The sequence below is a fragment of the Ceratotherium simum genome, chromosome 5, assembly GCF_057802395.1.
Source record: "Ceratotherium simum simum isolate JZ-2026a chromosome 5, ASM5780239v1, whole genome shotgun sequence".
NCBI lineage: Eukaryota > Metazoa > Chordata > Mammalia > Perissodactyla > Rhinocerotidae > Ceratotherium > Ceratotherium simum.
Window position 1 is genome coordinate 5,439,889 of NC_141904.1, and position 17,621 is coordinate 5,457,509.

Here is a 17,621-nt window from a genome sequence, read left to right on the forward strand (position 1 = left end):
CAGAGCCCACAGTGTCTCACAGTAGGCTGTCTGTCTGGAAGACGCCTCTGTGAGTAGCCCTTTTATTTCGTGGGCAGTGGGGCTCAGAGACCCAGGGGTGACTTAGATTCCAGCTGTCCTTGGGATGAGAGTCTGGAGGTGGGATAGAGAACGACTGTCAGATCGAGAGGTGGGGGAAGGGATGGAGGAAGGGAAGCCTGGAGCCCATTGTGCTCATCAAGGTGAAAGGTCATGCAGGTGGCTGGAGTGGAGGAACTAGGAGCTAAATTAACAATCCCCTGGAGGCTGATGGGAGGGGGCCAGGCCCAGAGGGGAGGGTGACTGGGAGGGTGATAATGCTCCCCCCCATTTCAATGACATTTTAACTCCAAACACAGAATTTCCCTAATAAATAAAATGGCTTTCTAAATTTGTGTCTTTATTAAAGAACATATTGATCCAAGAAGGGAAAATTATTTCGCACAGCACGGTTTTCCATAGCTACCGTTTCCAGCCAGATATCTTCTCAGAGGAGTGCTGACCTTCCTTGCCCCTGGGCCAACCACGGGTCCTGGAGCTGAGGCAGCTCTCTGGGCAGAGACTCCTGACGCGGTGGAGGCCACGAGCTGGTTTGTTCTCTCTGCGACTGTGGAAGAAGCAGCCAGTCTGGGAAGCCGTGGTCCAGGGGCCCCCACAGGAAGTGGAGAAGACCACCCCCGTTACCTTTGCTACAGCACCCTACCCCACCCAGGGCCTCCCTGGGAAAACGTGGCAGGCCTTTTTTCTTTTTAGTCCAGGAAAAAACCTTTTTTTTTGGTGTCAAGAAAAGTTTTCCTTTCGCTTAGGAAGTCGTGTTTTTTTCTTTATAAATGAGTCCATGTCCCTTCTTGCTCTGGCCACACAAAGATACGAACCTTTATCTTCACTTCCTTCTTTGTACCCTGTGACCCTGTCCATGCCTCATTTTCCTTCTTGTCTCTTTGTCCTTACATGAGTATTTTTGTTTTTACTGGCTATGGAAACACTACATAGTGTCATTAAAAACCTGGAAAGTACAGAAGAGTGGAGATGGGAAAAAAAGAAGCACCTGTGAGCCTATCACTTAGATATATCACCGTAAATAGTTTGGTATCTTTTTTCCTTTTTCGTTGCATTTTCAAATATGAAACCTGTACAGAATTCATAGAATACACCTGTATAGGCAGATTAAATATCTGTGTAAATTTTCAAGAGAAATTAGACTTTTAAAAACGGGAGAGAGAGATTTTGTTGAAGTGGACTCAGCAAGGGAGGGCGATCAGGAAAGAGTGGGAGTTCAGGGGGTGCGTGTGGATTAATCCAGCTCAACTGTGGGTCCTGGCAGATGGAAAGGTTACACTGAGAAATCCGAGAAAGGAAATGACTCAGGGACCCTGAGAGGGAGCCTAGATGAGACAGCAGCATGAAAGAGCGAGTGGTTTAGCCCGAGTTTGGGAATGGGTAAGGGGAGCTAAGTGGTCTGAACAATAGGAGAATTGCGTTTTCAAATTGAGTCATCAGCGACATATTAAGTTCCTGTGAGCAGTGCCCTTGCTTTTGGCATTCAGACGGGGAGCCACCCTGGACGTCACAGAAGCCAAGCCTTGGAGCAAAGCTGACGTGGGCTGGACTGGTCCGCAGAGGCTGGGAATTTGAGTGGCTTTCTTCTCCGAGTTGTTTCAGGGCGATGAGAACTGCTTACTTAAGAAAGGCTCCCTCTCGTCCTCGAGGCTTTGGGGAATACAGTGAGTGACACTTTAATTAACAAATCCACTGGGAATAAAACCCCTTTAAGAGCCTTGGCTGGGTGTGGAGCTGGAAGGGTGGGCTGCAGAGGCTCTCATGGTCCTGGGGGGCTTCTGGGATTTGAAGCCACGGCTGAGTTGTACATCTTTGGGGTCAGACCTATTGGGATAAGGGCCAGAGTGTCTGCCCAGAAAGCTCCACCCTTGGTCCCAGGGGATGGAGGCTCCCAGCCGAGGTGGCAGTCCTTAGGCAAGGTGGGCTCATCTTCCACTTCGGATGCTGCGAGCCTCTGTGCTCTCCCCAGATTCAGGAGCCACAGCCCACTGGTTCAGCGTGGGAGGGGGAGCAGGGGACCAGCATTTGGGAGTGCATCATTCCGGCTCCCGTGTTGTTCTACTGACTGGTCGCTGAGTGTCTGACCACAGCAGTGTCCTTAAATGTCTCCCACCGTAGGATGTCTGTCACTCCATCTCCCCAGGGCTGTGCTCGTGCTGGTTCTAGGACAGCATCGACACCCATGGTGTCAGACGGTCTCAGAAAGGCTCCTGGAAGAGAGTAGCATCCCTTGCCTTCTGGTCCCATAGTGGAAAGTATTTCTGTAGGACATGTCTACCCTGGAAAACATGTTTTAATAGTATGGTTCCTGGAGGAATAGTTAGTCAAAGGGTTTCTTAGCTCTAATTACTTTCCTAAAGGGAGTTTATTTAACCCTGACATGCTCATCAATTGATTCCTCACTCTGAAGTCCTGTGACAAACCCCTGAGGCTGGCTATGAGTTTCCGCATGACCAAAAGGATTTTATGAAAGCTTTAAACAGAATTGCAGCTGTTAAACTGGAGGTGTAACTAAGACAATTGTTTCTTTCTTTTTCATTTTTTTATGTTTAGATAATTGATTCCCATCACTTTATTTCAGTCTTTTCGTCCTCTATTTGTGTTTTTCTTAACAAGACAGGGCTTGGTTCTTTTATTTTTATTTCTCCCAGTTCATTTTTGATTATTTTTTGAAGACCGCTGATGTCTCCTAAAGTATTGAGACTCAACAGTTAAATTTAATTTCGCCTTCTTTACTGAGGCTGACTTTTTTTTTAAATCACGCTCATTTAAAGGCCTTCTTGGGAAGACATCCAAGTTTTCACTCAAGGCAGTGGATGAGTTCCCCATGGCAATAACTTCCAGTCTGGGGTGAAGAAATCTGAAGAATTTCAGCAGTGGCAGCATTTGAATGTGAGGAAACAGAAGCAAAAGAAAAGACACAACTCCAGTGGAAGGGACTGCATGAGTTAAGGTTAAACCTAATGATAGTAATGGTGGTTTCCTATACTAAAGATTCAAAGGAGGCCAGTGTTATTCAAAATTAGGGTGTGTTTAGCGGAAAGAGCAGTCATGCTCCTTTTCCTTTGGAGCTAGGAGGGTCCGTACTGTGTGGGGGTTGACATTGCCAGTTGGTTTGGGAGAGGCAGACCTTGCAAGGCCTAGAACAAAGGGCTGACATTCAGTTTCTGCTCTTGGAGTTTGTCGTCTTTGATACATTTAGAAGCGCTCTGATACAGTTCGTAAAACAGAGTTGTGGCACCAGATGAATATGCTCATCTTTAAAAAAAAAGTAATTAAAAAAAGATAGAGCTTATGGAGTGGCACAGGATCTCTAAGGCACAGAATGACTTGAGGTGTGGTTTGGAAGGATTGGGCAAGCAAAGCTGGAGGTCTCGTACATCTTCCTAAGGACACAGCGGAGACTCTGGGCAGAAGCTTATGTTGTGCTGGCATCTCTGAGATTAAGTTGTAATAACAAGTACTGGAAGTTGTAGATGAGCAAAACTCATGTCTTCTCCCTCAGAAATCTTCATGCCTGAGCATCTGGGTCTCTCCATGATCTGGCACATGCCTCCCTTTCTGCTCCTCTGTCCTCCAGCTACACAGTTGTCACCTTGCATCGTAGAACACAAGCTTCTCGAGGGTTTTGTGTGTTGCCTGTGTGGACCTCACAGTGCCTGACCCTTAGTAAGAGCTCAGGAATGTCATGTTTACGAGGCTGGTTTCAAGGGCCCTGTCTTTGGCTAGCACAGGCAGAGGTGTCCTCATTATGTCAATTACATGAGCCGGGAGAGTGTGGGAGGGCTGGCCGGCAGCGGAGCCCTGTCCTGCTTCGGGAGACACCGCGGTGTCCCAGCGATGGGGTGGCGGTGAAGCAGTGGAGGAGCTGAGGAATTCGGGTCCCTTGGGCTGTGGGGGGCTGGGCTTGTCTGTCCTGGTAAGGCAGAAAACCCTTAGGAGGGCTTTTGCTCATAGGGGCAGCTGGGACAGCTAAGTCATGGGCTTGTGTTCAGAGAGTCCCCTGCAAAATCCCCGGTGTGGCCCAGTTTGGTGGAGGGCAAGTGGGCATGCCTGACCTTGGATGAAAACAAGCAGTGTGTCAGCCACTTGCAAGCAGATCCTAAGGGGAGGAGAGCCAGCGTCATTTACTGTTGTGCTGTTACTGGGGGTGGTGCTAATGATAGTGATGCTGACAATTAAAAAGGTAATTGTTTTCCTTCTTTTAGTCACATAGAAAAAATCACCACATGGCAAGACCCTAGGAAGGCGATGAATCAGCCCCTGAATCATATGAACCTCCACCCTGCCGCCACTTCCACACCAGCGCCCCCGAGGTCCATGGCGGTGTCCCAGCCAAATCTCGGTAAGCCCAAAGCTTTGACTCGGAGCGGAATGAACAGTGTTCAGCCAAGGGGCTCTGGAGCTCAGAAGCAGCTCTGGTGGCCTCGGTCCTGCTCATGCACGCTGGTTGTGTTTTTCCTCCCTCTTGGCTGCGTTACCCTTCGCCACCCTCTCCTCCTTTCTTGGCCTCTGTGCCCCGAAGTTCACGACACTGCTGCCTGGGGGTCACCATGCAGCGCTGGCATCCCCTCCAACCGCCTTTACTGAAGTTCTTTGAAAGATCACCTAGCCTCCTGTCTTCATCCAGACGGAGACAGGTAGGGCACAGAGCCCCTTTCTGTGAAATTGGTCCCTAAAGTCTGCCAAAGGCTTCAATTCTGGCCTCAAATCTCTTTCCTTCCTTTTTTTTTTTGCTTAACGTGTGACTGACACCAGACCAGGCATTTTCTTGTCTCATCTCGTTAAATCCTCACAGCAATTCTACAAGGAGTGACAGCGTTCCAGTGTCATAGACGTGGAAACTCGCCCCACGTCACACAGCTTGTTGGACAGCAGGGCTGGAGTTTGAACGAGGTGGCTCTGATTTTAGACTGCATCCAGCCATTACGTAATCTGCAGGTGGCTTCTCCCCCTTCCTGTCCTGGGATAGTATGGCCCACTTTTCACTTCATTTACCGTGTTTAAGTGTGACTTGAGACTTGAGAAGAGATTATTTTCTGCTAATTGCCTTTACTTCAGAAGAACTAAAATTCTGCCCGCTAGAGATAATCAGGTGTGAATTAATACACTAATCAGCTTTTGTTGTAGTTGTTCTCCCCCGCCCCCAAAGGCTGAAAATAAGAGGTCCAAATTTTAAAGTTATGTAAAAGATGGTGCCATTTTCAGATACCATTTCCATTTAAGATCAGATATCCAGATACTGCTTTTACACAGAACAGTTAATTTTAGAGAGTGAAAAGAATCTCCTGTTGGATTTTCAGGAATGAACAGGATAAAAATGGAAGCATTTTTTCTAGACACCCTGCCCTCGTGCTGTGGCTTAGCCAGAGTGAGGATGAACTCAAGTAGACCCAAGTCAGCTTCAAGTAAATATACTCTTTGTTCTTCCAGGAAGTCTGGACCTACCATTTTAAAGCTTGCAGATGTAAAGTGTATCCCAAAAGCAAATAATTTGGAATAACCTCTGTTGTGTTCCTTATCTAAAGGGCAGATCAAGGAAAATGGAACCAAAGCTTCTTCTAGCAGTGGTAAACCAAAACTTCCCATGAGTCATCCACCCCAGTATAGAAGAGCTCCAGTAGAAAGCAGATGCCCGTGTAGTAAAGAAACCACAAATTAGGTAGTGTAGACGAGTTTCAAGGTTTCTTTAACTGTTTAATTTTCATTAAAAATTCTAAAAATTAATTATTAAGGTATTAACTGTATAATGGATTATAATTGGAAGAAATCTTTCATGGACCTGGTTAAAAAAAGGCAAACACTTTTTCGAAGCGATGTTCACAAAGTAAGCCTTCCTCTGATCCCCATCCCTCAGTCTCTTGCTCATTGCCTGGAGTCAACCAGTGTTTCCAGTCACGTGTGTGTGTTTCTTCACACAAATGCCAGCATATCACACCCACTGTTCTGCACTTTGCTTTTTCCACTTCTATGTCTGTACATACAGAGCTGCCTCATTCTTTTAAAAAATGGCCTAACAGTCTGACATATTAATGTGCTGTAATTGGTTTATTTAACTAGCCCCATCTGATGGATATTTAGGTTGTTACTAGAGTGTTGCCAGTACACACAATATTGGAGTGAATATCCTTGTTTAGGCTCTTTTATGTACTTTCCTTAGTTCTTTAAACTTGTGCAACAGGTAGGAAGTGGACTAACTAAATTAAAAGGACCTTGAATGCTTGAAACTTGATATTGAAGGCACATGTAAGTCTGACTGCACGCACACACACACACACCCCAGTTGCTAGTAAAGTATATCTAAAGAAATTGCAACTTGAATGTCTGAAACAAGTTTACTTGTGGCTGAATAAAATACCTTACTTTCCAAATTTCTAATAAATTGGAGCAGTAAATTTCTCAAGACATGCATTCTGGGGTTTTTCCAACAACGTTTGAGTATTTGCCCATTATAAAGTGTGTTGCTAGCCTATAGAGAATCACAGATGTGTCCCAAGGATGGAAATATGACGGGGAACGCAGAGTTAGCTCCAAAGACCGGGGATAATTTAGAGTCACAATGTGGTCCTAATAATAAATGATTTACTCAGAATATTTTATTTTAAGCTATAGCTCTGCTGTAGTTTATGCTCTGTATTATCAATCTTTAAAAATATCAAGAGCAGGTCCTTCTCCTCCTCCTATGTCTGTTTCTTTTTAAAGATTTAGAATGTGGTATTTTATTTTCATTATTTTAGAAATAATAGGTATACATTAGTGTTTTTATATATGCTGTATATAATAGACCAGTGTCATATACATTAGCAGATATAAAAACATATATATGTGTGTATATATATATAAAGTCAGTATTTTGAATATGATTCAAAATTTCTATGTCTGTTTTACATCAAATGCATTTTTTTTTTCTTTTTTCCTTTTGACCAGAACAGATTCTTCTCCTCCTCCTCCTTAAATCTAGAATTTTGGTCTCTTCAATGGAATGAATGTAGCTGACGAATAAGTGAACTTGAGTGATATGTCCCCTTCACTGGGAAGTATTCATGTACATGCAAAAATGATGTCAAAATATAGTTAATAACATTGCTATCAGATGATAGAATTAGTACCTCCTATAAGCTAATGTTATGTATTTCTAGAGCTGTGATATAATCAGTGACATAGCTAAATACATTTGGCAGTAAATCTCCTTTTATTGGGATCCTGTGTTTTCCTGTAGTTTGGGAACATGGACTAGGGAGTCAGAATTTGAATCCTGGCTCTAGCCATTACTAACTTGGTGACCCTGTTAAGTTACTTAATCGTGCCTCAACTTCCCCGTGTGTAAAATGAAGTTATTTTTATAGTGTGAGGAGATTATGAGAGTGTATATATGTAAAGTGCGTAGATCTGTTCCTGGGGCATAATAAACTAAAAATAGGTGTTTATTCTTATTATCATCATTATTCTTTGTGGAAAGAAAAGTTTTGTTTATATTTTATTTAATTATAGAATGTTAGATTTGAAGACAGTTTCACTGTTCATCATAAATGCTCTCAAGGGGGCCGGCCCGGTGGCTTAGCGGTTAAGTGCACGCGCTCCGCTGCAGGCGGCCCGGGTTCGGATCCCAGGCGTGCACCGACGCACCGCTTCTCCGGCCATGCTGAGGCTGCGTCCCACATACAGCAACTAGAAGGATGTGCAGCTATGACATACAACTATCTGCTGGGGCTTTGGGGGAAAAAATAAATGAATAAAATCTTAACAAAAAAATAAAAAATAAAAAAATAAATGCTCTCAAGGAAAAAAATGATTTGTTTTGGGATGGTTGGAGTGCGAAGTGCTTTAAATTAGGCACACTTTATTCTTTCAGTGAGGATAGCGCCCTCTGGTGGAACTGTTTCAGTCCCCCTTCCCCAAGAAACTTCTTACCAGTGGATATCCAGTTTTTTCAGATCTGTTCCTGAAATGTGGCTTATAAGTCAGACCATATTTTACTTGGGAGAGAAGACACCTATATCTTCAAGGCTTTGTAGAAACAGAGCATACTTTTGTCAGGCTGCATCAGCAGCCAATGAAAAGGTGTCTCTTGTAGGACAGCAGATGTGCTGTGTGTCCAAACTCACTGACCTTCCAAATGCCTGAGGAAGAGGAAATAGACTTTGCAGGGCAAAAACGCAAACAAATTTTTTTTGCACCTTATTTCAAATAACCATGTCCAGCTTGGTCTAGTTTTAACTGAAATTTTTGTTTTTGTATTTGCCAAATTAGGTTGTCTGTTAGGTTTTATCCAATTTGATTCTGTCTGAGCAGATTGGTACCTGAGTCCCCAGAGGGACTCCACAGGGAACAGAAGGAGAAAGGGAGACCTCAGAGGACTTTAGATAGGAGAGAGAAGAGGTTACTCCTGCGTGGAAGCCCGGTCACTTGGGGGCTGACACCTTGATTGGAATCCTCACTTTTATATGTCACACAGTGAAGGGGGAAAATTACTCTACATGTAAAAGTTGATTTTTTTCATAACACAAACTGGATAGGATCTCAGATCTTTAAGTGGGTCGTTAGTATGATTAATTACTATTAATACCCACTAGAGTTTTTGGAAGGAAGAAAAAAAAAAAAGAAACAAAACAAAGACTCTGCACAGGCCCTATTATACCATATAGAACAATGGGCTTGGGGAGAGGGGAGCCTGCTGGGGAGAAGGGCCAGGGTGTTAGTGGGGCGGGGCTGGGTGGAGGCGGGGACCGCTGTGTAGCTGGGCCCTGGGAAGAACTTGGAGTCAGAACTGAGTCTCTCTCGGACATCTGCAGTTGTGTTTGTTCTGTAACCTCTCTGAGGCTCATTTTCCTTGTCTGTAAAGTGGTGATAATGATGGTACCCGTCTCATAAAAGTTGTCAATTTGAGTATGTAGGTCGTTCGCGCCTGGGCACCTGGCGTGGCAGGGAAAGCCCCCGGAGACACGTGTTGTCGTCACTGTCATCGTTGGCTGGTGGCCTGGCTTTCCCCGCGCGTCTGGCCCCCGGTACTCAGAGCGCCTGCGGTGCGCTCCTCCCGCGGGGACACCCAGCGGGCGCCTGCAGCGTCCGTCCCCCGGGCGCTTCTGCTCGCGCAGGCATCGCGCAGGCAACCCCGAAGCCTCCCTGCCGGCGACTGTGAGAAGATCCAGAGCCGCGCCGCCCGGCCCCGCCACCGGGGGGTCCTCGACAGAGGGGTGCGTGGGGGCGGGCAGCTTGCGGTTCCACGAGAAGAACGCGTCTCCCTCTGCAAGCGAGACAGTGTCAAGGTCTTCCCATTTCTCAGCACACGAGTACTGGAGTCATGCACCCGCTTAAAACGTCCTCCTATTTGGAAATGTTTTTGCCGACAGAAAGTGACAAGCAGTTTCGCCTCTTTAGTGATACTCTTGGCGCTCATAAACCGTGGTGTGCTGGGCCCCTGGCACTCATTAACGGACCTGTGTTGGAATGAGGCCGCCACCTGGGCTGCCAGCATCCTCCCAGACAGGACAGGAAAAATAAAGACTGTGTAACAGCTTTACCAGACTGCCAGCGCTAGCCGGGCCGGTTCAGAAACTTTTGGTAAAGTGCAGCCAGAGTGTATTTTTAATGCTATAGGAATTTTTAAATAAGATCTCACACAGACGCACACACGCTTCGCCTTTTGAAGATATGCCATCCACCAGGCCAGAGTCAAAGTCCTCCAGGTCTGTCTTGATCTGTACTTCAAATTATAAACACATGTGTGGGTTCTGTTTTTTGCAGGGCATGCTTTTCAAGACAAGAGGGCAAATCTTGTCTGTGCTCAGTTGCTAAATGGCTCATTCTTCCCTCTGGGAAGTGTACAAAGGCACCTAAAAACATTTTATCAAAAGCAAATAAAATAGCTCAGGGACACCGCAGCCTTGTGTGGCTTAAAGCATGTAGAAAGGTATCCTGAGAGTTTGCTAAAAATCAGGTTTCTATGTAGGCTATCTTATTTTTTTCTTTTTCCAGTGGTTTTTTTTCAGTCAAATTTATGTGGTTAGTTCATGGCAGATACATCTGGCTACTGTGATTTTTCCGACTCTGATGTTCTCACTACTTTTTGAACTTTGTGGTTTCTGCCGTATAAATTAGCCTAACGTGCACAGCACATACACACACAAACCCAAAGAGAAGCTGAAAACCCCCCACCCTTGATGCGGGAGGTGGAGGGATGGGGCCTTGGTGGGACTGATGTGCTGGAAAGACGGTGTGTATGGAAGGGAGGGAAGACTGGTGGGAAAAGGGGAAGGGGTTCTGGTTAGAAAGGTTTTTCTTTTTAATTGATTAGAAAAAGAAGGAACAATTTCCTAAACACTATAGAAAATTAATATTATTTTCTTCTTTGATTTGGGGAAGCCATCAGTTGTCAAAATTTCACTCTATTTAATCAACGTTATTGAAGTCTGCTCTTCTTTGGGGTTTCCAAAAGGAGATTCATTATGTTCATTTCTTTTAAGGCTTTCAAAGAATAGATGAAATGGGGAGTGAAAACAAATTATTAAATCAACTGATTCCTCTTGTGCAGTAAAGTGGGACATGATAGTATATGAAGAAATGAACCTTGTGTTTTCATGGATATAACCCATTTATCCTAATGTGGATGAATCTCTTATCTAGATCAGTGTTCATTTATCTGGATGTACTAAGATTAGGTGATGAGATATGTAGTGTAAAATTTAGGTAGAAAAATCTCTTTGATAAGAAGTCTCAAGAGCCATGAAAAATATTTGATGCCACAATTTTCCTAAGAAAATATTCTCCAAGATGAAATTCATAGGTAGTATGCTAGATGAACACTTTGGAAAACTGTGCACACAAAGATGTGTTATTTATAGTATAGCTCCCCCCCAATTAAATGCTTGCAGTATGAAAATAAATTTATTTGTAGCCATTAAAATAATAGTTATAAGGACTGTGTGGCACATGGAAAACTGTTATATCAATCTAATTTTATAAAACAGGCAAATTGTTTATGCTATGATTATAATTTTGTTTTTTAAAAGAGACTTTGTTTAGATTCTCTTTTCCACAAGGCTTTGCTCTCCATCTGTGTATTTCTAGCCCCTGGTCAAGTGCATTATGCATTTCAGGTGCACCGTTTTGTAGAGTAAATGTATTGAGTAAATCAGTTATGTGTTTTTAAGTGTTAATAATGATTATAATAAGGCTTTTGGATTGGGGTGATTCCCTTTATTTTCTCTGTAATATGGCTATATTACTTTTATAATAGCGAAAAGACAAAAAAAGAACTACTTGGTGCCTTGAGCTTTTTGTGGTGGGAGAGGAGGATGGGCGTTGGGAGGCCCCTCGTGTAATACAGACACAACCATGAATCATCCAGCTTCTGCAGTGGACCGAGTTTACCTGTGGCAAACGAGTTATCCTCTGGTCTCTAGGATCAGTGTTTCTGCAGGTGGGGGTCCAGGCCTAGCAGTAGTCAGATCCCTGGGGGCATCTGTTGAGATACATCTTTGGAATCCAGAGTCTGATTGCTCCTGAAGGACAGTCACGGGTCGCTCCTGGGAGGGGTGCTGCCTGGGCCCCACCGCTGGGAGATCCTGCTTTAAGTGATATAGGTTGGCCGCTGGGAATGGGTGCTGGTTTCAAGTGGATGAGTCTGGTCATCAGCCAGGTGTAGGGGCCACAACAGAATTGTGTGTTTAGCACAGTGATTGGAGAATGCCATTCAGATAAATGGCAAAAACCCACTCAGATCTCCAGGCTTTAACTTGACTTACCTGAAAAGAACTGTGAGCATGCTCACCAACTTTTCGACTGGGTTCTTTGTCCAAAAAAGACAGTTGCTGTGGCATTGACATTGTCCTTTTGGCACTTGTTGTTGTTAGTGCACACATGAGCACTGGGTACGTGAAGCCACTTTCCAGAGAGTTTTGACCCCAGTCATGCCAAGTAAGCTTCAAAATCTAGGGGAAACGTTGTAGTTTGGGATCGAGATGGTTGAACTGTGTTGTCTAGATTCACAGGGTCAGTGTCTGAGCCCACCTTGAACTCTTCTTGCTGAGAGTTGCCCAGAGAGTCAGGCAGGCCTCTGCAGGCCTAAACCCCTAAAACATTCCAGAGGGGTGCCTCAAATCCTGGACAAGAGCAGAGCCTCTTAGGAAGGCTCTTAGGAAGGTGGTCAAGGCCAAGGTCAAGCTCTTCCTTTGTCCCTTCTTTGTGTGTACTACCTTCCTTTACTTATTTACTTTTAGTGGAGTCTAATCTCTTCACCAAGCTGTGGGCCTCTATTGAGAGTTTTAAAAATAATTTTGACAGTTTTAGTACTGTCTGCTGGCTGACTTCCAATAGTTGACCCTCAGGAACTTCGTTGCTTCAAGTTAGAGGCAGAGGGATTCTGGGATGGTTTGTCATTGGCCCACTTGTTCCAAATTGGTAAGTGCCGAGTGACATGCGGACGCTTTTCTTTGATCTCCTCTTTGGGCCCCGGTGATGTTGCCCCACCTGTGTGTGATCATCACCTCCCCCACCCCGTGTCAGCTGGAAGATCGATTTCTTCTTCCTTTCTGGAAGTCTAAATTTATTCCCTGGGTGTTTTGCAGTTGCTGGTGGTCAGAGGCAGCTGTTCTGCCACGCTTGGCTCAATAATTCTCTGTGATGAAGTCAGCAAAATAATACCATAAGAGAAGCCAGGAAAACAAAAGCCTTCGTAGTCTTTTCTCATTAAGTGCTGAAGAGAGGGAGATCACCCCCTCCCTGGTTTAAAAAAAAAACACAAGAAAAAATAAGGTCCTAAACATATTTGAGGCAGCAAGATTCAAGAATGTTCTTTTCCCTCATATGGTATAATTACTATTTGGTCCTCGTAGAAAATGCTGATCAGCAAAACATGAGAAAATAAAAAAACACTGTAATCTGACCATTCAGAATCACACTAACATTTTCTCATATATTTGTCTTCTTTCAATACAAATGTAAACACAAAAGGTTGGAAAAATCCTCCATATTCTTTTTCGTAGGCTGGTTTTTTTTCACTTAATATATCATGAGCATCTTTTCATTTCAATAAATATTTTTTTACAATATTTTTTGATTGGCTGTTTTTATTGGAAAAGTAGCACAAACATGGCAAAAATATTCGAACAGTTCCAAAGAATATTCGTGAGAAGTAAGTCTCCTCCACAGCAGGACCCCCAGCCCTTCTCTCCTCCTCAGCGAAACCACTGCTAGCTGCTTCCTGAGTGCTCGAGAAATACTCCACATACATGTGCGTGCTTGGGTGCTTATGTCTTTTTTAAACTTAACGTATCTTAAAGAGCTTTCTAAACTAGCATTTATAGATGTATTCATTCTTCGTCAGCAATGTACAATATTCCACTCTATCGATGCACCATAATTTGTTTAACCCATCCCCTAGGCTGCATAGTTAGGCTCCTTTCTGATTGTTTGCTATTATTAAATGATGCTGCAGTGTCCATCCCTGTACATAAATCCTTGTGCCATATGCTGTTTCTGTACAGGATAATTTTGCAGAGCTGGAATTCCTGGTAGAGGTTTACAACAATTTACACTCCTGCCAGCAGTGTATCAAAGTGCTTCTTTCTCCCACTCTGGCCAAGAAAGTCCATTATCAGACTCTTTAGTCTTTGTAATTCTGATAGGTACAAACCAGAATCTATATACTTTTTAAAGTTCTTAATGGACTTGGGCATATTTCCGTTTATAAACGATTACATCATGTTAATGGCTGTACAATATTCCATTCTGTGACTCTACTACCATAATTTATTTAACCAGTTCTTCTACTGAGAGACATATAGGTTGATTCTTTTTTTTGTCTTTATAAATGATGTTACAGTACATATTCTTGTACATAAATTTTTGTGCCTTCCTTTAATTCTCTTTTTTTCCAGTTTCTTTGGAATGTTTATTTGTTAGTAAAGTATAAGAATTCCTTAAAAAATACAATTTTGACATGGTTTGCTTTGATCAAACTAAACACGTAATTGCAGATCCACTGTGTGTGTTGGGGGCGGTTTGGGGTGCTACTTTTGTTTACAAAAAATGATTTAATGTTACCACAAAAAGTGTCTTTTAAGCAGGCCCCTTGCTTTCCCACTAGCTCTGCTTTTTGGCTTGCATCTCCATGTTTGTGACTAAGCCGTGGATGGAAGTTTCATTGGAAGTTATTTTGCTTCCCAGTACGTGTCACGCATTTCATTCCATATTATTTTCGTCCTTTCCCCTTCCAGTGTTATATGTCTCAGACATGAGTGAAGACTGAGTTGTGAGTTTTCAGTTTTGCCAAGAGTTAAATATTTGCAGAGCTGGGAAAAAATAAAGTAAAAAAAATTATAATGTGCCTGATTTAGTCCTGGCTCTCAAGACTTTCATTTAGCTGCTTCAAAGCTCACATTTTAAATGTCAAGAAAAATGTTCTATTTCCACCCTTATCAACTGCCATCATGCCTGAATTAATTAGAATGGAACTCTAATTTCTCCTCAGATGGAATTGGATCATTCCATTCTAACAAGCTGAATGCCCAGGGCAGCTGCAGATGGAAGGTTTCTGGACTTCTAGCCTCCATTGTTGATGTTATTTTTCTGTTGCTACTGCTTGAGACACTGCAAACGAGGGATAGTCCCCTGGAGACCCCACTTCTCTGATCTACATGTTTCATTTGCTTGTGTGTCTCCTCTGTCTCTACTCTAGTTTTAAGCACAATCCTTTTTTCCCTGCAATTTGAGGGAATCCAGGGTCCAAACTGTATTAAAATAGGATGGCTTTGGCCTGAGACATTCCTTTTGGAAACATGCTTCCCTGTGTTTGCATTCGCTAGTTCCTTCTCTAGCCTCAGCTCTGCCCGCTTAGCTTCTGTCAAGAAGGCCAAAGGAGATCAGTGACTTCCGCTATGACCCTGGGAGTGGAGGCCTTTCACCTCAGGGCCTCCAGATTAACAGTCAACTAACTCTCTTGGAGCCCAGGCTCCCGCAAGAAAACTTGTAACTCTTTAGACCAGGGTCTTGTCATGAGTTTCCCAGAGCTGTTTCTTCTGATAGACCTTCCCAACCAGTCCCATAGGGCAACTCTTTGTCCTGCCTTCCCAGGCTCTCTGTTTTTTGAAAGTGAGATTTTTCTCTCTCTCTCTTTTTTTTTTTGCTGAGGGAGAGTTGCCCTAAGCTAACATCCATTGCCAGTCCTCCTCTTTTTTTGCTTGAGGAAGATTAGTCCTGAGCTGACATCTGTGCCAGTCTTCCTCTACTTTGTATGTGGGTCACTGCCACAGCATGGCTGGTGAGTGGAGTAGGTCTGCGCCTGAGATCCAAACCCATGAACCTGGGCCACCGAAGCAGAGTGCGCGAAACTTGAACCACTCAGCCATGGGGCTGGGCCCCTCTTTTTTTTTAATTGAGATATAATTGACATATAACATTATGTAGTTTCAGGTGTACAACATAATGATTCCATATTTGTATATGTTGTGACATGATCACCACATAAGTCTAGTTAACATCCATCACCTCACATAGTTACAAAACTTTTTTTTCTTGTGATGAGAGCTTTTAAGATGTCTCTCAGCAACTTGCAACTATGCAATACAGTGTTGTTAACTATAGTCACCATGTTATACATTACATCCCCAGGACTTATTCATTTGATACCTGGAAGTTTGTACCTTTTGACTCCCTTCACCCAGAATTATTTCTAAGTAACAGTTGGAGTTGGGGGTAGAGGTGGGAGGCTGGGAGGAATGGTGAGTGTGAGGTATCAGAATCACATAGCACGTATTACAACCTGGGCGCTCTCCCCTCCAAACCCCGGTCAGTTCTCAAAGCCATTGTTTAGTAGGGTAGTTCTCAGCGATAAATAATGCCCCAGGACAATGGCCTGTGTGTGGCCCAGTTTCTCTGGACCCAGCCAGACTGAGAATTTTCAATCTCCAGGGAGTTCAGGGTGTGTATCAGGAAATTTTTTCTTTTTTTTTTTTTTTTTATTATGTCACTTTTTATTTTGAAATAATCTTGAACCTACAGAAGAGTTTCAAGTATAGGACAAAGGGCTCCCATGTACCCTTTGCCCAGATTTGCCTTTGTTAATTGTTTATGACATGCCACATTTGCTTCTCTCTCTTTCCCTGTATGTAGATATATATTTTTTATTTTTTTTCTGAACTGTTTGAGACTGAGTTGGAGACATCATGCTCTTTCACCCCTAAATACTTCAGATTGTATTTTCTAGAAGGATATATTCTTACATAAGCACAGTATAGGTACCCAAATCAGGAAATTTAATGTTGGTACAATACTATTGTCTAATCCACAGCCCATATTTGAAATTTCTTCACTTGCCACCATAATGTCCTTGATGGCTTTTTTGGTTTCTGGTCCAGGATCCATCAAGGATCATGCATTGCATTTAGTTATCTTGTCCCCTTGATCTCTGTTTACCTGGAACAATTCCTCAGCCATGTGTTTCTGGACCTTGATGTTTTTGAAGAGTATCCGCCAGTTACGGTGTAGATTGTTTTCTAATTTGGATTTGTCTGGTGTTTCCTTGTGATTTCGATTTAGGTTATACATTTTTGGCAGGCACACCACAGAAGTGGTGTGTTCTTCTCACTGCGTCCCCGCAGGAGGCTCGTGATGTCAGCTGTCCGGTGTGGGTGATGTTGCTTCGGTTGCTTGCCTGAGGTGGAGTCCGTGGAAGGTGGGGGGGGCAGAGTTTGCTGGGGTCAGCTGGCTCCTCTCATGAGTATGTTGCGTAATGACAACATGATATGAGGAAGAGCTTTTTGGTGTGGCCTCAGGTCACGTACACCCTTCTCCTTGGGGTGACGCACGAATGCCACTGCCAGCGTGCTCAGTTCAGCTTCGCGGAGCATTATTTAATTGACAAATAATAGATCTGTGTGGCTGTACACACAGAGATATAGTTTTAAAATGAACCCGCGATGCTTCCTTCCATTTATTCCGTACTCTTGCCTCTTACAAAACACGTCATTCCAAAGGATACATTGAGTTAAGTTGGGGTAAAGGGAGACCATGGCTGAGAAAATAATAAAGCCAGGGAGGAAAGTGCATACCACAGGCCCTGTGTGGTGCGAGACGCGCCTGCAGACTTGGCTTTGCGACTTGGGGGCTCCTGCAAAGAGAGTGACATGTTCAGTCACAGGAGCAGTGTCGGGAGGTGAAGCCTGGCCTGGTGTTGAGGAGAAACATAGTTTTTCCAGGTATAGACACCTAAGAGGGGTTTTTCCCTCTAACTCCCCGTAAGTGATCTAGACACTGTGGTCTAGGGGCCAGTCCTCAGAATATCTCCTAGCAGTGACCCCCAGGAGTGTTAGAGGTTTCTACAGCCCTGCTCACTGGGTGGGCGACCATCTCAGAGCACAGCCCAGAATCGCTGAGGCCAGAGCAAGGGCATGCCACACCCATTTGATTCAAAGATAAAACTCAGAAAATCCAGATGGTAGCTTTTGTTGTTGTTGCATGTTTTGTTTTGTTTTTGTTTTTAAGAGTAGAACCTTGGCACACCCTCCCAGATAGAATTGAGAGGTCTAGGTTTGTGGTTTGTTTTC

General features: G+C 43.8%; 1 protein-coding gene across 2 annotated transcripts in view; it reads left to right on the plus strand.

The window, feature by feature from the left end:
- Positions 1-17,621, plus strand: part of WWTR1 (WW domain containing transcription regulator 1) — a 124,397-nt gene that overhangs the window by 72,804 nt on the left and 33,972 nt on the right. For both annotated transcript variants that reach the window (XM_004419260.3, XM_087430405.1), the window contains exon 3: positions 4,287-4,423. In XM_004419260.3, the coding sequence (XP_004419317.1) occupies positions 4,287-4,423 (137 nt within the window). The remainder of the gene's footprint in view (positions 1-4,286; positions 4,424-17,621) is intronic.